This window comes from Notothenia coriiceps, unplaced genomic scaffold, assembly GCF_000735185.1.
Source record: "Notothenia coriiceps isolate Sejong01 unplaced genomic scaffold, NC01 NC01_scaffold00014641, whole genome shotgun sequence".
Classification (NCBI taxonomy): Eukaryota; Metazoa; Chordata; class Actinopteri; order Perciformes; family Nototheniidae; genus Notothenia; species Notothenia coriiceps.
The window spans coordinates 2,024-26,197 of NW_011347342.1; the positions used below are offsets into that span (position 1 = coordinate 2,024).

Here is a 24,174-nt window from a genome sequence, read left to right on the forward strand (position 1 = left end):
TTCCTAGCTCTGAACGCAATGCCTTTGATTGACGTTATTTCCATTTACCCCACACTCAGGTGATGTGAAGTCCCACCCCTTTTATTATGTTTAAATGTTGTTTTATATAAACTTATATTTACTTTCAGCCCCAGACTTGAAGTTGAGACCTTTACTCCTCACTTCATGAAATAGTAAGAATACTAAGAGGCTTTAAAAAGTATATAATTATTGTTGCACCAATTGCATCACTTCCTGCACAGACAGGAAGAAGAACAACCAGAAGCCATTTTAGAATGCCTTTGGAAACCATTTCTACTCAGACCAAAACCTTTTTTAGTTGCATTGTACCTTACAAAAAGTATGTATTCTTCGATTGTTTTAATTGAGTTAAGATTATACAGTGGGGCTGGCTTAATTTTCTACCACTTTCACTAACAAACCAAGTGATGATTTGTTTGTAGAATAACACCTGAAAAATAAAGTAGATTCATCAACCTAGTACGAAGTTTAACCGTGAGCGTGTATGCTAACTTAAAAGTTAGCAAACGTGCTGAGCAGTGGCACAAAGTCAGTGCTAACCAAGTGTTTTTGTTGTACAGATTACTTGTAAATATTAGAACCAACAGCCGAGCTAATGTAATTCGACGTTATAAAAATGTAACGCCAAATTAGTTTGTAACTTTCCGGTTACTAAGCTAATGAAACAAAGCCAGGAAAATTACGAGGACATAAACTTTATTTCAAAACAACATTTGAAAAACAAATGTACAAAGGCTATTTTCCCCAAAACAACAATGTAATTATTTAAGTCCGCTATACAGCCAGCACGTCTTCCAGTGTCCATGTTGTCATAAAAAATAAAAAATATCCAATCGAAAAATCCCAGTCAAAAAGGCTTCATCTTGGCAAAATGTGGCTAACTGTCAAACCAGTTTGCCATCTTCGCGTCAAACAACGCTGTCTCCACTTCACCACTATCCAGTTGAATGGCGTCTTGATAGGATAAAAAAAAGAAGGAAAAATTGTAAGCCCACAGTGCAACTGAAATGAGTTATGTTCACTGTCCAGCAGTCCAGAGAATTCATGCTAGGCTACACTAAAGTAGGCTAGTTTAATAAAATACATGGCTAGCTTTAGTTGCATTAGCTAGCTTTAGTTGCGTTAGCTAGCATTGCACGAGTGAACGTATTATGCTGAAGTATTACTCTGTGTACACAGTATATCAAAAAAGGTAATCTAAATTGCGATCAAAAGTCATACCGAAAGCAACATTAACTAAACATTTGGATGCATTTGTAATCCAAGGTTATCATTTTTCAATTTTGGATCAAGTGTTGATGCATTCAATTCCAATAAAACGCAAGTTTTTTTAATTAAAAAATAAATACATAATAATAATGTAATAAATAAACATTTTGGCATTATTTCGTACATAGGGTTTCTAAGAACAAAATGATACGCTGAGACATGCAGCCTGCTATATCAATAATGTAAGATCTTTCAAATAGTTGTTAGGCTGCAAATTGATATATTGTTTGGTATATTCCAAGTTAAATGAAGTCCAAGTTAAGTTAATGCAACGACAATTTGCAAATAAATTCATCAACTGGCCACAAGAGAAATTATGTGTCAAGAGCTAGCCAAATTCACAAAATGTGTTAAAGCGACACTGATGATCAAACAGACTGCGATCAAAACAAGAAAACAATGGCGTGTGAGTAAACAATGCTGTATGCAAAGTGAGATCTATTTCCTGAATTCACAGAATGTTTACCTAATTAATCAAAGCAAACACATTATCAAGCAACAGTTGGACACAATAGTAGCATCCAAAACCTATTAAAGCAACCCTTCATTCAATATTAATATATATTTAATTTGATAAAAAAGGCAGTAAAACATAGTTGTCACATGGTATTGGCCATCATGTATTTTTTTTACCTTTTAAGGCCAAATAACCATCAGAGATTTTAGCAAAGATGGATCATATAGAAACTCTTGGGCGAAATTTGGCTTTGAGGTACAAACAACAGTAAACAGAGCAAATGTCCACATAAAAGCGACATTAAAAAAAGAGCTTGTGTCATCAAAAGTTGCCCCATGACCACTTGTTACAGCTGTATTACCATTAAGTAAGTTTGGAAAAAATCACCCTTAGTTTTTTTTTAACTATACTTGCCAACATCTAGGTCTTTTAGTAGCCATACGTAACTTCTGCTTGAAATGTGAGTGGCTATCCTCAACATATCCAAATAAGATATAGGTAATACAGCATACAGTAATCCCTATAAAGTAAAAATGTTCTAATCATTGCATTTAAGGGATCATTCAGCATGTGGGTAAATATACTCATGTCTACTTAGCAAACTTACCGAGCCGTCTTCTTTTTCATCATAATTTGAAAATCTTCACGCCCATCTCATTCTTCCGCTGTGGAAAAGGTAAAAAACAATGAATTATACCTACGTCAACATAAATCACATTCATACAGATTTAGTAAAAAGAGTATGTAACTAACTGTTCATTAGTGGAATACGACCAATAATACAAAATTAAGCTAAGATTGATTTTTCATTGACAACATTTTTTTGTGTCTACAGTACTAATTATAGCTTATCCTTAAGTCTTTAAAAGAATTTCGTCAAATCAGACTGATTTGTATGGTTATTTTTATACAACAAAAAAAGCAATTGCTGCAGGACAAGATCAGTACAGCCCTCAACATGTATAACTAATGCATATGCAGACGTCAACAACCATACTTCCCTCTGGGGGTTGACAGTTCTTGTGCGGTGCGCTTATGTTCTACAAGGAACATTTATTTTGTGTTAACATTATTTTAGTGGAATTTCCTGCCTTGAACTTTTTGTTGTAAGGACGCCCGACACAATGCTATTAATTTTGATAGCTCCACTGATGTCGTTCGATTTTTCCTTGGTTTTTCTTTCTTTTTTCAGTTCAATTGCATAATTTCATGAGACAGAAAACGTGTTGCTTTGAGCAATAAAATAGAACACATCTGATTTTGAGCATCCATGTTGTTTCAACATTATCAAGAGCATAAACAAACCAGAGTTGGAAGAACATCTTCCAAACTCAAACAAAATGTGGAACACATGAAGCAAATGACGCACCAATGAATGATGCTGTACCAAAAGTGTGCATGGCCAGTCTCTTTCACACCACAGAAATTAAAGCGCGATTCGAAGAGTATTTTAGAATGGCAAACCCATGAAATACATTCTTGTCTGGGACCCACAGTTAGTGCCATAAAATGGCAGTGTTTTCTAAATGAGTGATATTAATGTGTGATGATCATCAATTTTTATGATATTGGACATATGAAAAAAAAAAGATAGTAAGTGCCTCACGGATGCTAGCTCGTTTAAGGAACATGGTGAATATATAACGAATCCGAATGTTAATTTCAGGTAACTGAAAATGTATCCCAGAACAAGTTGTTATCGTATGCGTGGTCTACTGCGCTCGTGTCGATTTTCACACTGTTCATTGGAACTACAAATGAGGATCGCACATTTTGGGCTCCATTATTTTAGTCCTCGCGGACATGGTGAATTACGTAATTAGCATCGCAGGGACCATAACCGACGCAGAAAGTATGAATTGGCCTTTTTATAACTTAAGCATATTTTTTTGTTGGCATGTCTTCACCGCATTATACACTAGGTGGCAGAACCTGTCCTATGCATTGTATTCAGTCAAATGAATCGCTATAATGCACAGAACATAAAAGAAAGAGCATAAAATTGTATTTCCAAATAATGACTTGCACACACAAAGACATTGATCACACCTATGTTTATCTGGTTATGTTTCAGTGATCAGTAAAACAGATTTCTACTTGACTTGACACTAGTTCAATGCACAGATAACATGCACATAATTTATTGTTCCTTAAAAATTATACTTACAAAAACTTCTTGCAGTTCAAATCGCCGGAATGCTTCAATTCTCGACTCCATGGTGTCTAAATGTCAACCCTTTGAAATAGAAAAATAAATGCTTAGAGGAAATGTGACAACAGCACACCCTACTGGCTACATGTATGTAGCAGTAAAAACAACGTAGCTAGCCTGAAAACAATTCAAAAAACATACCATTTAGCTTGGGTCAGATGATTTATTTTCTTCGTTGACGCAATTTGTGAAACCTCAAGAGAATTCCTGCAACAACAAAAAAAACATAGTTATGATCATTTTTGTAATCACAATTAACAAAATAGCAACTAACATTGGCATAGAACATTGGAAGATAATAGGCTATCGGTGTTAAAATATTTTTAAGTACATTTTCTGAGCAGGTTTCAGTGCTCATTAACATATTAAGAAATCATAAATAACCAGTAGCATACTTAGTCCAAATATTTTTTACATCTCTTTGTCTTGGTGGCTCAAAATGGAAGTAAATGAGTCTTCTACAGTGCCATCCTATTGAGAATATCTTTGAAAATACATTTTATTATGTGCATGGCGGTACTAATCCCTTGGATTTAACAATAGAGTTTCAGACGCAAATATTTATCGTAAAAGAGTGTACGTATAATTGTATTATGTGTAGATGTGGCCTTCATGTGTGGATAAATCCACAACCTTGTCCTTGAGACCGTGATATTGAGATTCATGTATTTATTTATTTAATCTTAATGCAGTATTTTGATATCCCTCCAATTCAAATACTTATTGTTGAGAGGTTTTCTAAAAGTATAGTCTGTATTTACATGGCTTGCAGGTGTAAAGTGAGTGGCAAACTAAATGAATGTACATATTTAAATGACTTCTCCTTCCAGTGCCTGAAAGGGTTAAAAGCCAACACCCTATTTTGTATTACGAAGTACATCTATGCTTTTATCAAATACAGAACCTTTATTTGGCAAACACATCTAATATCGTTGATGTATAGTGTCTACAATGGAATAATTCTTAGCATTTGTCATATTTACAGTATTTAGACAACTTGTTACAATTTATTTGAACTATTATGAATTATTAAGTATCAAGCATCTATGATTAAGTTTAACTTAGTCAAACAATACATGTTTGCACTGTAATGAGAAAATGTTTAAAACTATCCATTTTTTTAACATTTGTATCATTACAATTCAGTGAAAAACTTCAAAAAGCTAGTAAACTGAAAATAAACAAAAAGAATCTTCAGCTTGTTGTGTTGATGTCCATCGTTCGCAATACAACATTCAAAAGACGAAACATTTGCTTATATTTCATGTTTTTGTCGAGTAAATTGAGACAAGGGCATTTGCCCCTTCAAGGACAAAGCCATTTTAAATGCGTAGGTTGAAATAACTGCTAATAAGTCGAGGACAAATGTTCTTATCGAAATATGAACTAAGTTTACTCGAAACAAAGCTAGCAAACGTGCAAAATCCATCAACTAAAATACAATTGCATGCAGTTTAGAGCCTTTACAGCGTTTTCAGTGTTCTTAGCTGACACACCATGGCCATTTTTACAAGACTGCGCCTAACTGTCGTTCTGTCCACCATATTGCCTGACACCAGATTCGTACTTTACAGCTATAAAATGTCTGATTACTCGTAAGTTCTTACCCATTTCCAAGTCCGGGTGTAGCCGTCGTCATCTACCCCGGCCGGTGGCACATTTTGGGGCGATTTTCGCGGTTTTGGTGGGTGTTTCGGCCGCATCGTCCTGTCCGATCTCGACGCCTCTCTGCTCTGATGTGTGTCCTCCTCTCCGCCTCTGCCTGATATTCTTCAGCGGCTCAGCCCACTTTGCTCTCAACGTAAGCCAAACTCCACTTCCTCTCCAGCCCCAGCTAGCTCTACATTAGCAGCCTACTGAGCCTAAAATCCGCCCAAACTCTTCTTGGATGAGCACAAAACAACTGCAATACATTTTAAAGGTTTTAGTCGGAACAAAGCAAGTTGTCTTTACAAAACTATTACACGTTGTTGTTGTTTTCTCATTGCAATGTACGCAGCCAATCAAATCAAGCTAAATGTGACGTTAGTAAACAGCTAACCTGATATGAAATTAACCAATTTTAAACCTCTATTTTTAGATAGGCCTACACTGACACTTTTGTGTCATAGTAACTAACCTGGTACATATTGGACCCTACTGAAAATATGAATATAGGCTACGTGTTTGTTAAGGGCATTGGTAAAACACATTTTCTCTTGGCACTGGTCCAGTGTGCCTTCTTTCAGACTTCCCTCTCATCATCCATATAGTGGGCCTAAACGTTTTCCTTAAAACACAGATAGAAACAGGGCTAAGTATATTTGCTGTGTTGTAGTAAACTCTGTGTATTGCTGTATTGTATACATCTATAGCATTATATGACATTATTGTAACGAAAAACTGATGTAGGCTATGTGTAGAGCTGTGATAAACAAAGTAGGTTATGTTGATTCCCTGGTTTGTTGTTCATTGATATTCAAGATTCATAGTTTTATTGTCATTCGTGCATAGCTACAGTGTAGTGCCATAAGAGTCTATACAAGTGATACATAATTTGTAAGTTGCAAACAGGTGAATGTTATGGATAGTGATAGGCTAACTAATAGCCACCTTTCCAGTAAAGAACAAGTGATTGAGGCCATAAACTAAACTATTTTGGATAAGGTATGTATATTTATTGTGTATTCTTTGTTTTTAAGGCTTGGATATACATGGTCCTAACTCTACAAACACTTTTTCTGCCTGCCATGCCTGTGATAAAATCAAAGAGTTTGAACATGTTTATTTTTACTGAAAAAGTTTGAACCAAGTCTAATGGGGACGCCACATTTAGCAAACTTAGGCTGTGCAGTCAGTGCAGTGCTTTCTTGGAAAGTCTATGAGGCCTGTGGTATGCAACACTCCACCCCCATCACCGACCAATGAGATGTATGACACCACAGCGCATGCTCTGTTCAGTGGAAGATTTCTTTAAAAAGATCCTCAGCCTAGCAACAGGAGTGCCCTGCAAGTGCAATAGAAATCCAGACGTTTCAAGTGAAGTGGACACAACCTTATTTGACTGACTGGTTAGACTGGTTTGAATAGGGATGTGCTTACCAACCATATGTGTTGGGATCCCAAAATAGTCTAAGAAGTGTCTTCATATTTGCAAGTCACCTGGAATTTTGCAATTTAAGACTTTGCATAGATTATTTGACATGCTGTCTCTTGGCACTATCGTTGCAACAGAAATATTGGATATCCCCCTCTTGCAAGCACCAATGTGGGTTTTGTTAAGGCAGGTTGTTACTATTAGTGGTCAGAGTTGTAAGAAGTGTTCATGTAATTTGCTGTATTAATGTGTATGTTGCATTTTAGTGCTGTATGTTTAAAGTTGTAATTATTATCGTGACGGTTTCTTGACTGGCTGATCTGATCCAGTAAGGTTTAAAAACAAAAACAGTTTACTTAGATTAAGACGTTGGTCAATTTAATCAATAAATACAAATCTGATTTATTAAATCTTAATTTTTTATTTTATGCAAAAATATTCATTATTAAAGTTACTTGTAACCAAAACTGTCAAGTAAAGTGTAGACAAGTAAAAAGAACATAATATTTGCTTCCAAAATGAGCACAGAAGAATTATAAAGTGGCATAAAACTGAAATACACAAGTAAAGTGCATCTGTCTTGAGTTTTGTAAATGTTGCATGAAAGAAGAGAAGAAAGGTAGATAAACTCATTTTCAACTGAACTGGATAGTTGAGATCTGCTGTGTTCAATACGATATAAGTACTTTACTAGTCGCTCTAAACAAATTGATGTAACATACAGGTTGCCATTTTATATAATAGTACAGGCTGTAACTAGTAGTCAGCAAAAGTAACATTTATATAGGCTACACTTTTATAATCAATGATACCAATTACTTTGACACATACACTTTGGACATTTCTTTGTCAGATTTTGATGTGGTAATGACACCATTTGTGTTGTAAAAAGTATACAACACTGTTGCAGAGGGATGTGCCTTAGCACGAAAACAGGCAGCGTTGCATTCAAAGGTGTATATTACGGGGTAAAAAAATATAGGCTACACCCAACTTATAAATGATGTTACAATGTGACATTGCAAATAACCTCTTACACTAGCTGCAGGATCAGGGAGGCTATGTTCTTATGTTTGCTTTTTAATTAGCAAGACAAATAATACTGGTGTGGTCATGTCCTTTAACAAACAATAGAGATGGAAGGTAAAGCATGTCAATAGAGTTTGGAGAGACAAGAGTAACACGTTTTAAAATCAAAGTTCACAACTGTATTTTACAATTCTTTTTCTAAATGGGTTAAATATTGTTTGAACTGAAAGGTGAAAATGCAAATTGTGTTGTAATCCTCTGCAAGCAATGTAACCTGATCCCCTGTTTCTCTGTGCAAAGTTCAGCCTGTCCTCTCAGATGGGAGAACAACAACCCCCCTTTAGCTTAAGATTTGTATCTTCTTAGGACACATAAGCAATACCTCTCCATGCAAAATCAACATATAGCCATGCACACACACAATATAGTTGTGTGTACATGTTTGTGTACAGTATGTTCCTGACTTATTTTCTGGCTTCAGATCCTAAGGCCTACTGCTCTAACCAATCAGCACTGAGTTGAGACCTGTGCATTGAAGGAAAATGCTGGCTCAGATTGTTACTTTGTGCTGCCATCTGGTGGGCTTTGGTCAAATTAAAAAGCTCACATGCAGGAGCCCAGTAGAAGGCCAGTACTCAGGTGTACATAAATAGGACCAGGCATCAATTAAAGCCAACAAAACCAAACAAGCTGTATTTTGTCTTCAGATAAAAGGAGCCCCAACTGATTTGCACACAGGAAGAAATGCTGTATGATGTGTTTCTGAAGTTATATACTGTAAACTGCAAGTCCCCTACCAACTAGCCATCAAAGGGATTATTAAATCTAAGTGTTGGTCTAATTATCCATTAGGAATATGCAAATTAAAACCCAAATGCATGAACATTTTAATTACGTTAAATTATAGGTTGTGTCTCTGTGTCTGATTAAGTCTGACAAAGATTGATTTAGTATTAGTGTCATGCTTCTAGATTTGGTGAGGGATTACAGTTGTCAATGATCAATTGACAGTTTATCACTCTGTCTTGTCTGGTCAAGATTTACCCTGGAATGTGCGGTCGTGACCCTGGAGGCTGCTGCCCTTGGAAATACGTGTTTTCCAAGGCCCACCCATGGATCATTAAAAAAAGAAGAAAAAAGGTAAACAGAGAAATGCTGCCTTCAAATGCTGTTGGAAAAGTGAGCAGTGAAGAGGTAAGAGATGATCTGACACAGAAGTCTAGAAAATGGAATGTGCTGGGGCTCACTGTGTCTAAAAATTAATGTAAATCTAGACTAAGTAATGTGCACAATTGTACACACACACACACACACACACACACACACACACACACACACACACACACACACACACACACACACGCGCTATACATGATGCGTTTTTAAAAGCTTACGGGATACGTTTGTACTGTTGATCATTGATATTCAAATTCATTGTGTTGCATTGTCTTCCAGTTACATTTGCATTCAGATAACTATATAGGTTGATGTTGCTCTTTCAAAATATGTACTGGTACTTAACAAAAAATATGTAGGCTGAACATGAAGGAAATAAATATATGCTTTGGGAGTGACCTCAGTTTTATTTGAAATCCTGTTTACAGGCCATCATACTATAATATTAAACACAAGGCCTTCCTGTATAAAAGTATAATAAACGACCTTCTCAACTACATGCACCAAACCTAACATTCAATAGTGGGGAATGTCTAAAAGTTAGCCCACTGTTTCCCAACCTGTCCATATATCAAAAATATATGAGATATAGGGCTAACATAAACGTTTAGTGTTTTTTTCTGTTTCGATAGGTGCAGTGGTGAAAGTACCTATACTCAAGTATTAATAATAATACATGTTATTTATAAAGCGCTTTTCCTGGTGTTCAAAGCAATTCAATTCAGTATTGCACCTATGTCCAATTTTGAGGTACTTGAACTTAACTTCAGCATTTCAATTTTATGCAGTTTTTTCTCCATCACATTTGGGCTGGCATATTGTACTTTTCACTCATTATTTATATGACAAAAGTCGTTACTTTGCAGATTCTACGTATTATAACAAAATATAAATCAACGCATTATTTGTGATATGCTGGATTAATTTCCATTAAAACATGAAAAAAAACCATTAGCCCTAGCTTTACCATCTGCACCATCAATGATATTTAAACATACATTTATCAACAATTATATTCAAGCAATATCTAAAGTCAAAGATGAATCTTGATTGGGCCAAATTTGACCCCGAGTCACCCACAACAATTCTGCCGGGTCTACCCAGACCCGAACACCAAATTATACACTTTTAGACTTGGCTAAAATGGTCAAAATCAGTTTTGTAGTGTTTATATAGCTGACGCTGTTTATGGAGGATATCATGAAGCCTTGTTCCGATAAAAAAAACTAGAGCGTAGTTATTATATATTTTTTACTTGAAACAGGTCACGGGAGACACCCGAACACAAGATTTTGCATTACATTAAGGACTTTTACTTGTAATTTAGTATTTCAGTAATGCGGTATTGCTTCTTCTAGGCTTATTTTGGATTTATGTAAAATATTTGATTACTACTAGATATATGTCTTGTTAATTTGATGGTAGATGTATTTAAATGAGTAATCAAACATAAGCCACCTAAACAACTTGTCGACTGCAGCTGCCAAACTAAGTCTTGTTGACAGCAGATCTGTGAGTGTTAGGAAGTCCGAGGCTGCCCTGAATGCATCACGAATCCACAAAATAGTTCCTCTTCAGCACCTTCAGCACCGGGAGCAGAGGGCCAGCCTGCAGAGCTCTTCCGGAGGCGGATAATCCCCATCTCTACACTTCTAATGCAATCAGGAAGGAATAACTATAACTCACCTCAAAGGAAACACGGTTTTGGAAGTTAATACGGGTTAAGACCTACATTTCCAGCATTAGGAAAAGCTTGGACGAGGAAGGAGATGGATATTTGCGTTACGCATTATTGTGTAAATAGCCACATCTGACAGAGATAAGCCAATCCTCCTATAATGTGACAGCTGCTGTCGCATTTCATCTAGTTGGGAGAAACTACAAAAATAAATTCCTTCTTACATTTTATTTTTATCTCAACACAATGGTGAATTACAATCTCGGTTTGTCTTTAATTATCGCGGCTATTTGGCGGGTCAGTGGCGTACCACTAAATCCTTATTCACCGGCGACGCTGTTCAACTCAACATCATCTTCCACCATCAGCGAACATCAAATGACACATAACGTCACAGACACCGCCGTGGGATCCCGGATTTCATCTATAATGACGCATCTTCCCACTCTGAAAAACATTGTTATTTTCATCTGCGTGCTAACAGCTGTTCTCATCACATGCTTGGTCATCAAAGTGATCAGGTAAGCTGCAAGCAGGCTGATGCAACTGTATCTGTTTACGGTATAAGGTCTTTAATAAGAAGCCTTACAGGGATGCAGTCAAAGAAATGTATGGTATAAATGTCGCTCTTTGTGCTGTTCCTTGTAAATGAATCGATTAGGAGCATGTGGTTGTGTCTGGGCCTATGTATAATGTTCCTACAGGCAGTCTAGTGTAGAGGAGCCACTTAGATAGGCATCCCGGTGTGCTTTATGTAAGATATTTTCTGTCCTTATTTATCTTTGACCTATGTGAAGAATATGTCATTGTTAGTTCTAACATCACAGTCATCTTTACATTCGTCACGTGTATTTGTGTTTAGGTTGTCTAATCAAATTTCATACTAGGGTTGCAATTAATGATTATTTTTAGATGAATCTGGTCATTGTTTTATCAATTACTCAATAGTTATTTTAGTCTATGGAATATTGGGGGAGAGTAAAAACAAAAAAGCCAGAGCCCAATGTGTTGTCTTGAAATGACTTTACAAATATATAAAACATGACAAAACAGTAAATCTGAAAAGGTGTAAATCAAGAATATTCAGCATTTAGATGTATTAATCAATTATCATATTGGTAGCGATAAATTGAATTGATTGAAATATATGTCAACTGAATAATTGTATCAGCACTTTCCCATCCGAGCCAAACATTATTATGATTGTGAGAACTAAGCATGTTATCACTTTAAACGTCACAATTTGGGAAAATTATAAATTTGCTTTACAGCTGACGTGTAGTCAGTCAGCCTAAATTAGGACATTTTGAAAACTTGTGCTTGACTCATGTTTGCCAATGTTTTCTTCCCAACAGATCTGGGAGAAGAATCAGAAAAACAAGAAAATATGACATTATAACGACCCCCGCTGAACGTGTGGAGATGGCCCCTCTAAATGAGGAGAATGATGATGACGACGACTCAACCCTCTTTGATGTCAAATACAGGTTTGTTCTTTTACAATTCTAAATACTCCTTTGAAGAAACTCCCCGATTGACCATTGCAGGCCTAGTCCTATATATTCTTCATAATTGATGTTATGTCTTGTATATATTTATATACTACACTGTAGTTGCATGTATGATATGACATTAAACCTTTTGAATCTTGAATCTACAGGTATATCAGATAAGTTAGGTGTATGGTTCCCTGTGGATAGAGAGGAGATATTAACCTCTGTAGAGTGTGGGCATATCATGCTAAGCCCATAATTCACACTCTGGCCCTTTATTTCTACCGAAATGTATCTGTACAGAATATGTCTCTCAAGTCAAAGTGTTTCTTTGTAAGGGTTGGACTATATCAAACCTATTAAAGTTAAAAGATTAGTGTAAAAACTGAACAGTAAAGTACTTTTGTACAATTTAATTGCCTGCTTTTGCTCATCTTAGTTTTACTGAATGCCTCTTTTGTTATCTCAGTTGTACTATTCTAGCCATGACATGTTTTAAAGTTGATTTCCCTATGTAAAGCTCTCCGCCAATCTCTTTTGATTAATAAAAGCTGCTTGGTGGCACCACCTTTTTAGCAAAGTGAGTAAGCATATGCTACTAAAACAGATATAGGAGTGTCTCACAGCTTTTTTTGGACTTTTATAATGCTCACAAACATTTGAGGTAAAGGATTGTTATTAAAAACCACACTGATAGTATGGGAATCTCAAAAGTATGCATTAAATGTGTACTTCCTGCTTGCTTCTCTTGAAGAAACACTATTTTGAAAAACTATTGTTTTAGTTAATCTAATGTTGATATAAGGTTTCACCCTTTCCGTTCTTTCCATTGTTCTTTAACACACAAACACTTCCTGAAAGGGAGATGTGACATCCTGTTTACCTGACATTCCTGAATTCCTAGTCAGACTGGAAACAGCAGGCTAAATTATTTCCACGTAATCATATGTACTGAAAACTGATTAAAATATGTAAGGTAACAGAGTTATTTTTTTTTTCAGGTGAATGCCGGCATGGACATCAACATTGGATAACTCCTGTTTTGCCTGGAACAACTCAAGTGATTTTCTGTATGTTTGTGCTTTTCAAGTCTTATCAAATCAGCAACTTCATATGCTGCTGGTGCATGGCTTTTATCTGTGTTAAAGGACTGGAGCCGCATGGATATCATAGTTTGCTGCTTCACTGACGCTTCTATCATGTGGCACAAATAACCTGCACAATACTTTTTGATATTAGAGATCAGAGTGCTTCATTTTGTGACTTTTTCTCAACAGTCATTTAATAATCGTCTTTATAAAAACGTGGAAATTACCTGGAAAAAACATTTTAAAGTCATTTCATTTTGACACTTGAGCTACATTGTATTGGTCTGAGGAGTTTAGGACCCAACGTCTGCTTTGAAAATATAATCCTCCCATATTATAACCATCAGATGATGCATACAATGTTAACAACAAATAATGTGCAGAGAATACTTTATTCAAACATTTGCACACTAGGAAGAATCTATTGATATTCTGTAATGGATATTTTTAACTAAACTTTCATACCAAATATATTTCTATCTACTAACCACTTAATTGTGCATATACTGTGGACGGCGGTCTGTCCTTATGTATGGAGTAAGCGTATATTTTTTTACCATGTGTTGTCCTGTTTTGCTGCTATCTTAGCTGAAGTTTTGCGTATTTTAAGATGTTGAAAATTGATAAGAAATCTCAAATAATATAGTCAGGGTATTTTGTAAGGTGTTAATGGAAAACATCCATTTGCTATGAATGTGATGGAGTAATCTGTTATGTCATTGGGTATGTTCAGTCACGTGACGTAATTCAATTTAGCAACCACTGAACAATCCCAACAGGTTTAAAACAACACAGAGATGTAGTAACAGTATTTACATGCACCCAGTGTCTTATTTTCTAAACCAAAACAATGTTATTTCAATTTAAAAGTATCCCCAGAATCTGGTATCCGTTTAAAATAGTAGGCGAGGCGCTAGTAAAGTATAATGGAAAGTCTCCCTCAAGAATGGCAATTAATGGCTCACTGACTCTTGTAATGTGTAACCTGAAAAGCACTCAGTCTTTTCCCCCTTAAGAGTACATTCCCTGTGCCAAATGGACTCTGGTAGAAACAGTTTCTTCAACTGGCTTTGAGAAAGAGTGTTGAGGACATTTTTTGACCTTTTAACATTGATTTGATTGATAAGTATTAAATTACTATAAAAAATGAAAACATTGAAGTTGTTATATCTTTATTTCAAATACCAAATACACAATAATCAACCAAGAATCTCGTATAAAGGGCAGAAAATAAATAGCCGTCATGTTCACAAACTGGTCTGTGTTTGTGCCCTAAATGTAATTACAGCAACTACGTAGCAGAGTGCACCTAGATTAGGTTTCTGCAGTGAGTGTGGGTGTTGTAGGTGACCTTCTGTTTTTAATCCAAACTGTTATTTGAAAGTGCAAAATGGAATACGGCTGCAGCTGCTTCTGAATGACCTCCAACCATAGTTAACAAAAAAACTGCAATGCCCGACTCGTACTGCATTTTTCTTTCCGGGAGAAAGAACGTTTTGTATTTTGTATTTTGATTTCCTTGTTGACATTTACAGAAGACTGGATAGAAGTGATATGGCGTGTGTGTGAATGTATGATTCGGTTTTTGAAAGTGATTCAAACTTTCGATCATGTGATTTATATCATGTCCTTTAGCAGAATGGTGGCTATTTCCGGTGGTTTCCATCAGATTATATGACCACAGTTATTTTCGATATTGTTTCATGTATGTTTTTTTATTGTATGTGGAGTAAACTGCAGATCCATTAGTGTGTCTCAGGGGACTATCACCCTTGAACAGTTATCCTCCTCCATCTTGTCACCTTCTATTATTTTATCTTTAGTTGTGCGTGTAATTGTGGAAAAACCCTGCTCGTCTGAAGATGCTATTTCTGTACTTTTATTAGAACTGAATTATCTGCTACAGACAGTTCCTGTTGTAAAATGAGTTAACGTCACTGTGGTAGTTATCTGAAGACTGTATCTAATTGCTCTAATCCCACATTTAAACCAAAACAAGTTAAATGTTCAAACTGTTTTGGAAGTTTATTGAATTCAAGTCCCTGTTTGGTTTTTGACACAGATATTATGTGTACCCACAGCTGTATCCTTGGTTTCCATTTCTTTGAAACACTACTGAAATAAAACTGCTTCCTTTGAAGTGTTAAATCGTTTTAAGTGTTATTTCTTTCCATTCTGATCTTCTGTGTGTTTTCTGACACAGAAAAGTACATTCACTTTGTCATAACATCATTCAAGTTTTCTCAAGTCATACTGAATAGTTTAAGTATTAAAAATATAGTCAAGTGGTATGCATCAAGACAAAACATGCAAAAGTTAATATTTTGTTGCTGGAATTTGTACATTGAACAAATACTAATATATGGTAAAGCTACATGACTAAAGTTAAGCTACAAGATACAACTATAAAGAAGAATCCCCTCAAGTAGAACGTTTTCTATCTGTGGCAAAGTCCAGATTCTGGGATAATTAACCTAATTGTGTTGGTCACAGAATGTTTCTATTTGTGTTGATCTCAGACCAGCCTTCACAAACAGGTATTTCATTGCCTCACATCGCTAGTACAACTTTCGTTTAACTTTACTCGTCAAAACAACTCGTTTAACTTTAATCCTGTCAAAACAACACTATTACAGACAGATCACATGGCTGGCAGCGCATGACCTGCTGCTTGTGTAGAGCTTGTGGAATCATTTGAATACTTCTGTCAATTTGTATTAAAAGAGGCAATTTGTTGCAGAAAATAATCCCAAAGTGTGTGGCAAAAAGCCCAGTATAAAGACAAAAGGTGGAGCTTTAAATTACAAAAATATAACCCTAACTAGCATTCAACTTATTGACTGACAAATGAGTCTGGTATTGTTCTTAAAATAAACAAAGAATGGCATTTCTTACCTGATCACAACTACTGAACAAGTCTACAATCAAATTAACTTTCTTTGTTTATTTTTGTCAATCGTAGCTGGGTTTCAGTGGTGAGTAACGCTATTAAAAGTAATGTACGTTTGTTTTTTACATCTATCTTATCATGTCAAAAATAAGTTAGATAAACCCTGAACATTTTAATTCTTCAATTTTAAAATCATCCAATTAATTGATTATAGGCACTAAATACTGGCAATCCTAAAATCCACAAATATCTGTATCAATCTATAATGGTTGAGATACTAGCCCTAAACACACAATACATGTATAATTCATACATTATTATAAAAATAATGAAGGCATACAAGTTATCAACTCCTTCTCTCAGTGCACTGGAACTTCTGCTAACAGTTACTAGAAATGTATTTAAAGCACAATATAGGGCTTATTTCCAACAACATTTGTAAGAATATCACCAATACATTCATTAAATAAGCTAAGCACTTCTTAGTACCAACACATAGCTACAACCTATTAACATTTCCAGTGCAGAAACAGGGTTTAAGTTGTTTGAGAAGAGTTTACAAAGCGAGTTTACTTCCGGCTGAGTCTGTGTAAACAATCGTGTGTGAACAGCTGGCACTCCCTCTTTATCCTCACAGAAGCTGAATACATTTCCTCATGCTTCACTCCTTCATTCGGCTCTCAAGGTAACCCAACTCTATCACACAGCAGTTCTGGTTGACTAGACTCTTGGAGTTGTTTGCTTATGAATGACCTGTTTCACTGTGAACACCACTGACAGTATTTTACAAGCTACAAAAGCGTAAATGTCCTCAGAGTAAAATGTCTTATCACAAGTTCAAGATTATTTATAAAAAAAAAAAAAAGTTTGAACAGTTGACCAACATTTTTCTGTCATCCTTCTCCCTGATTATGAAGTGCTTCCATCTTGTGGCCCAAAAAGTGCCTTACAAGAGCCATTCATTCAGCAGCTCTTCATTATGTTGACATGTTGGGTTAATTATTACACACCCTTAATGGGGACCTTTCATATCATAAACTGGGAATATTATTAATATGGAATATATTTACTGACGGCTTTTCATGACCAAATTTGAAAAACTAAAATGTGTTCTCAATTCCTATTTATCACAATAGTAAAAACGTGGGAGGCCTTTTCAAATGTTGTTTCAAGACAGCAAAATACCTACAGAAAATGGGACTCATTATTTTTGAAAGGTTGCCATAGAAATCTCATTAGAGGTAAAACACATCAGTAAAAGAAGTCACTTCTTTAGATAGAAAAAAGTTAATTCCAATTACTGAAAATTTCTTAATTCAAGTTTCAAAAAAGTACCGTAACAAGAACACTTTTTCACAGAGTCTGCTTAAAGTGGTTTCCATGGAGATGTGTTGTCAGCTCCTTGCTCTGGAGCTCCTTCTGGTCTCCTGTCGGTGTCACAGGTTCCAGTGTGGAGCCGCAGCGCCCCCTGTCTGTGCAACGCGCTCAGGGTCCTGAACTCCAGAGGCATGGTGTGAGGGCTGGAGCTGGACGTATACTCGTACTTCAGAGTATCGTAGTAGTGGTATTTCACCGGTTTACCCTGCGGGTCGTGTGAGAAGGGCCAGAAGCCGTACAGATGGATCTCATCACAGAAGCGAGTGGCCATTGTGTACATGAGGAGCCCAGTGGTCGGACGCTTGATGTGGACATGGTTGGTGAGCCAGTACCTGTACACAGAAACATAAAGTATGCGTTTAGCTGCATGTGATAACTCCTAGAAATAAAGCAAAAAGCAAAAATATGTCCAAGGTCTCCAGAGCTTCTTTTTCAGGTAGCACACTAAAGTCAGTATTCACTCTGAAGCAACACTTATCTCCTTCAGTCAGACCCTCCTCGCTCCGGGTATTGATATTAATCCAGATACGCAGTATGCCAGAGCATGCACTGTGGAGCTGAATCCTAAGAAGTCAGGCAAGTAGAAATGTAGAGCACGCCGGATATGTTTCTCTGCTGTAGACATCCGAGCTTCAAGGACTGGCTGCTCACAGATATCAATAAATAACCTTTTTTTTCCGTCTTGTATTTGCTGCACTGCAAAAAATATCCTTAACATCATTTAGTATTATGTTTCAGAAAGTTATTTAGAGAAAATGCTGAAACAGTTGGCTGATTAATTCATAGGCATTTTTTTATAGAAACTTAATTGGTTCAGCAATTTCACAAGAAAAAAAAAACTCCTATTCTCTGGTTCCTGCTTTTGAAATCTAAACATTTAAAAAAAAATGTTATACCACTTAGAGGTGATGTGCTTTGCAGTTGAAAATTAAACAATCTGAAGATACGTGTTTGGATTTAAGTATTTACATTTTTGAAGATTGACAACAGCAATTATTTATTGTAGCCCTATTCTTCTTTCCACAGTTAAAAAGGATAATTAAACACATTTCCTAGCTCAAAATCTTGAGTCTAGTGCAGCCATCTGCACCGGAAACAAAACAACTGTTCAGAAAAACAAACTACTGTAATGATGGAAATTACATTGTGAAAAAAGGGATATAACTAACCACATTTGCAGTGGTTTTACTTCTTAGAATAAAATAACAAATGTAATTACTTGTTCAGGTGGATATGTTTTGAAACATGTTAAACCAAGTGCACACACTAGTGGCATTATTCTACTTTATGTGACCTAGACCTCCTTTGACAGCGAGTTACCACATGCTGCCTTCAGGAGCAGCTTCAGGGGGAGGCGGTCAGACTCTCACTTGCCCCAACTTCATTTTCTGTTCAAGTCACTTGCCCATTGCTCCAGCCTCAAGGGCTTTTCTGCCCCCTCTGGCTGTGCACTCTGTTAGTGTGGAAGGTCGTGTTGAGATTCAGAGGTTGCACTATTTAAAGACATTCGTTTCCACAGGCCAGGTTTACAGTCTAACCAACATGTATGTGATCAGATTTTTAACAAGCAGAGGAGACATTCCAACTATCTGTCAAATGCTCTGATGTGGCATTTACGTGGAGTTAATACAAACAGATCTATTGTCCTTAACTGCACATGGTGGAGAACTAAAGTTTCTGAGAAGAGGAGGTAGGCGAGGGGTAGCAATTATCCGATCCCACCATTAAAAAGGAAAAAGGCAGTTTCATCTCAAACAAATCTTTCAGGCTAACCATCTTCTCTTGTAAAACACTAATTAAACAGACTGTTAATTACACAAATAATGTCCCAGTTCAACCCCTTACTGAGGGTTAGTTGAAGCATACAAAATGGCATAATTTGGTCACTGACCATCAGTGGCTGTTAGGCTTTTAACAAAGCTCCCGAACAGAGTGTGGTTGTGACGACAGAGAAGCAGAAAAGCATCAAAAATTGCAAAGAGGGAATTTATAACAGCCTGAAGGCAGTAGAGGCTGTATCTGAAAAGATATGCAAAAATATTACCCAAAAAAGATCCAGTTCTAAAATAAATCCACACAAATAATAGTCTGTTATATCACCGTTAAACAGCATTACTCATTATCTCTGCTTTTCAGCAACATTATCTAAAAAACACGATTTGGAGCAACATTTTGAACATCATTTAAGCTTACGGCAATTGATCTCTTCATAGAGCAGATTCATAAATGTTAGCAGCAAATCAATCAAAGATCATTGCATAAAAGCTGAGAATGAACCAGGGCACAGTGGTCAGACTCTGAGGGAACAAAGCCTCTATTTCAGTAAATGTGCTTATTTGCTTTCCTGCTGAGAGTTAAATGAGAGAATCGATACCATGATGAACAACAGTTTATCGGTCCACTCAGCAGTCTTATCTAGCTTCTCGGCTGTTTGCCTGGTAACCTCACCATGACGACAGCACTCCAGGAAGTCACGGCACCCTGCTGTTAATCAACAAGAAATGGTCAAAGCATGTATTTCCCTTGAAAAAGCACAACGTGTTTGTTCTAGGGAAGGAATATCAGTCAGTCTGTGGGTCGGTCAGTCAACACACTGAAAAATCTCGAAAAAAATGTAATTAAAGGAATTGTTAGGACATTTTCTATGGACATTAATGGTTCCCGGATGATGAACCCTACCGACTTTTGTGATCCTCTAACTCTAGGTCCACCATGAGGTTAACATTTTTTCTTGATAACATTCAGATTTTCAAGATTGTGAAACACACATATAAGAGACATAACAAAAAAAAAGAGGCAACATTTTCCCAATTTGGTAACATCACCGAACTCTCCATAGGAAAGCAAATAATTGAATTTTCCAAAATGTTAAACTATTAGTTTAGAAAGAGACATAGACCTAACTTCACGAGAGACTGGCATGTCTGCTTTAACTATGTCATTAGTTTTAAAAATGAGAACGCACTAAGACACATTTCACACTTGATCAAGACGAGACAAGATTATGTAGAACGCCTTCAGGTGCACACTGAGTGAAGACAGACTGAGTATCATCCTGCCCTTGAGATCTGCCTTAATGCTCCGTTTAAGTATAGCCGCCCGGTCCGGACTATAGATTAGTGTCATCCACCCCATCATTATGCTGCTCACAGGTGTTCTTTAAAGAAGCAGCACTCTTACCCTCTGACGGCGTGGAGAAGGCGCAGCGAGGGGAAGGCGGTGCGCACGTCCACAGTGTGAGACAGGATGAGACGAAGGGCCCACTCCACGCGCTCCTCCCCCCCCTTGGCCATGAAGGCTGGGATCCACAGCACACTGCCGCTGAGGCTCTGGAGACGCTGAAGGAAGCGGTCCCTCCACTCCTCGCTCACCAGGTCCTGGAAGGCCCGCTGCACCACTGAAGGGTTCATGGTCACCAGGTTAGTCCGCCGGCCCACATCCTGCGAGAACTCATCCACTGGAGCCAGGTTACACCTTAGGACAAGGAGAACACATGTCACTGGGTTTCAGTGTCAGCTAATGAGAACATTCCCTTCGTCTAGTTGCCCATGATCTAGTTTATTTTTCTTGAAGTTTTCTAGCAGACACATCTGCAAACATCAAGCCATGTTTCTTAATTAATTATAGGACTATAATAAGGATCCGACTCAGCACTCAACTAGCATACTGCTACTACTCATTAAAAGTTTTAAGATATAAGAAAGTTATTTGAAAAGGTAACACTAAAAATGATACCTTTAAATTGTATTAGTTTCAACACACATACTGAGACAGCTTGTGATGTGTAGTGGAATCATTTAATAATAAAATGAAAAAAGAATTCAACAGATGTTTGCTCATGGCTGGTATCACCTTAAAATATTTAAGACATGTACAGATGGGCAACATATTAAAAGGTCTCCTATCATGCTATTTTTAGGCATATATTATGGGTCTCAGATATATAAAAATATATAAAAACATGTCTATGATGTGTTTTGCTCAAAATACCAAACAGATCACACATTCTAGCCGTGCCTCATATCCCTCTATTCTAGCCCTGTTAGAGAAATGCTGATTTTGGGTCCTTAGCTTGAAAAAAAAAAAAGAGGAGGGGGGAGCTAATGCCTACTCGGAATTACCCGGCAGATACAGTTAAATTCTTCCGTGATTAAACGCCATCATGTTCCAAACCACATCAAGGATGTTCAAAAAGCTCAAATGCTTTTTCTCTTGCGGGTTTACCACAAGGTGAGTTCCTTTTTTTATTTCCTGCTTTTTTTACACATGTATTCTCTCCAGTACAGGTTAGCTCTGAGTGTTAGCGATGCTTGCTAATGTAAACAAAGACCATATGACGTCCAAAACACGACATGTAAGAGTAGAGAAACATTCATGTATATGGTTTGATAAATATGCATATGATGAGAATCATACATGTATATGATCTTCACAGTCACCTGATTGACAAGTGAGCTTAATAAAAAGAAAAGCAAGGACATGAATGATATGGACTACCAATACTGTTATAGGCCATTCATTTCATGAGCTGATTACAGTGACTTCAAGCTGTAAATCTGCAATGGTTGATTTACTTCAGACATCCATACACAAATCTTAATCTTTCAACAGCTCACATCTTACTAACACACTTTTTTTTATGCCATCGGTTTTTGTCTTCAAGCTGCCCATCATGTATTTCTACTAAGAGTAAAATAGCAGAAATAAAAGTGTGTTTGGCAGAAAAAGCAGCACAGCACTTTGTTTGTTGATGTTAACCTTGGCCTCAAAATAAATAACAGAAAAATAAAGCAGGTAATTACTTATATTCACTGGGAAGCATTTCTATTATCTGCAGTGTGGCAGGAAGACAAACCAGGAGCACTTGATTTAATGACTAAACATGTTTTAATTTACACACTTGTGGAAACTGTTTTGTGAGAACAATGCATCTCCAGAACACTCATAATCGGGTTGTTTTTTAAAAAGTTTGTTTAGTTTAAAAAGAAGTCGAGAACACTACATTATTTAGTTAAAGTAAATAAAGATTGCATGGATGTGCTTTTAAAGCTTTCTGTAAATATGCTATAACCGCTCATATCCAGACTTGGTTCAAAGATGCCAAGCAAATGGAAAACATGACAAGTATGAAACATCAGCTGACAAGCAGACAAATAGCTCTGTCGAAAATTATTCAATGGCATTATCAAAACGCTGAACTAATGTAACATATTACCCAAAATACTGTCAACCTACTTTGTGGATACCCAGCATAGGCAGAGAGCTATATTTAGATGAGGCCTTATCTTCCTATCTGATACACGAATGCCAGAGCAAATTCCTCAGCTTCTCAAAATGCCACATTTCCTGTTGTCTGCCTTTAGCCAAGCATTACCGCCATTCCCCAGTGTTATTGTCATGCTGCTCTGTTCTAGAAATCAGCATAACATTGCAGCACTTAGGGAAGACAAGATCTTGTGGCAACAGAATCAATTTAAGAATAAAAAAAAGGGGCATAAAAGGACTTTGAGCCCTATTCAATTATTGATCAGCTCCACAAGGTGCTACCACTGATAGATACTTCCTGCTCCATTTATGTAACATTAAAGTCATTGATTTATTAGAGGAAGTGACTCACAGTCTCCACATCTCCTGAATTCTTTTTTGGATTATTACTATCTGTAATCTGAAACCCAACCAGAATACTTGGTTTTTGCATCTTCCATTATAAAATAACCCCATGCTAATTAATTTACCTCCAACGACAAATTAATAATGATGAACAACCCACTTTGTGACTGCAGAGAGTGAACAATGTGTTTTCTGCTGGTTGAAAATGCTCTTCAAAATGTCGGTGTGATGTACAGTGGGGCAAAAAAGTATTTAGTCAGCCACCAATTGTGCAAGTTCTCCCACTTAGAAAGATGAGAGAGGCCTGTAATTTTCATCCTAGGTACACCTCAACTATGACAGACAAAATGAGAAAAAAAAAATCCAGAAAAATCACATTGTCTGATTTTTAAAGACTTTATTTGCAAATGATTGTGGAAAATAAGTATTTGGTCAATAACAAATGTTCATCTTAATACTTTGTCAATTCCCCTTTGTTGGCAATGACAGAGGTCAAACGTTTTCTGTAAGTCTTCACAAGATTTTCATACACTGTTGCTGGTATTTTGGCCCATTCCTCCATGCAGATCTCCTCTAGAGCAGGGGTTCCCAAAGTGGGGGTCGCGAGATGATTAAAAAAAAAAAAAATAAAAAAAAAAAAAAATTGATAATTTGTTTCTATAACTTTTTTTCTCATTACGATTAATAATAACGCTTGCATAGACATTTTTTTCTTTGCCAATCCACTAGCGCAGTGTTTTTCCAACTTTTTACTTTTTTTTCCTGAAATTAATTCACTAGCACCCCCCAGCACCCCCC

General features: G+C 36.6%; 1 protein-coding gene and 1 long non-coding RNA gene across 2 annotated transcripts in view; both read right to left on the reverse strand.

Moving 5' to 3' along the window:
- Window positions 1–696: 696 nt before the first annotated feature.
- Window positions 697–5,738, reverse strand: LOC104948595 (uncharacterized). Its single transcript, XR_798711.1, has 5 exons — window positions 5,567–5,738; window positions 4,101–4,166; window positions 3,915–3,983; window positions 2,355–2,412; window positions 697–975 (listed from the first exon to the last, which is right to left on the reverse strand). It is a non-coding gene; the product is annotated as an uncharacterized lncRNA (long non-coding RNA).
- Window positions 5,739–13,415: 7,677 nt separating this feature from the next.
- Window positions 13,416–24,174, reverse strand: part of st8sia2 (ST8 alpha-N-acetyl-neuraminide alpha-2,8-sialyltransferase 2) — a 15,904-nt gene continuing 5,145 nt past the window's right edge. The window contains exons 5-6 of the mRNA XM_010774799.1: window positions 20,947–21,240; window positions 13,416–18,098 (exon numbers count right to left, since the gene is read on the reverse strand). Of these exons, the coding sequence (XP_010773101.1) occupies window positions 17,756–18,098; window positions 20,947–21,240 (637 nt within the window). The 3' untranslated portion in view covers window positions 13,416–17,755. The remainder of the gene's footprint in view (window positions 18,099–20,946; window positions 21,241–24,174) is intronic.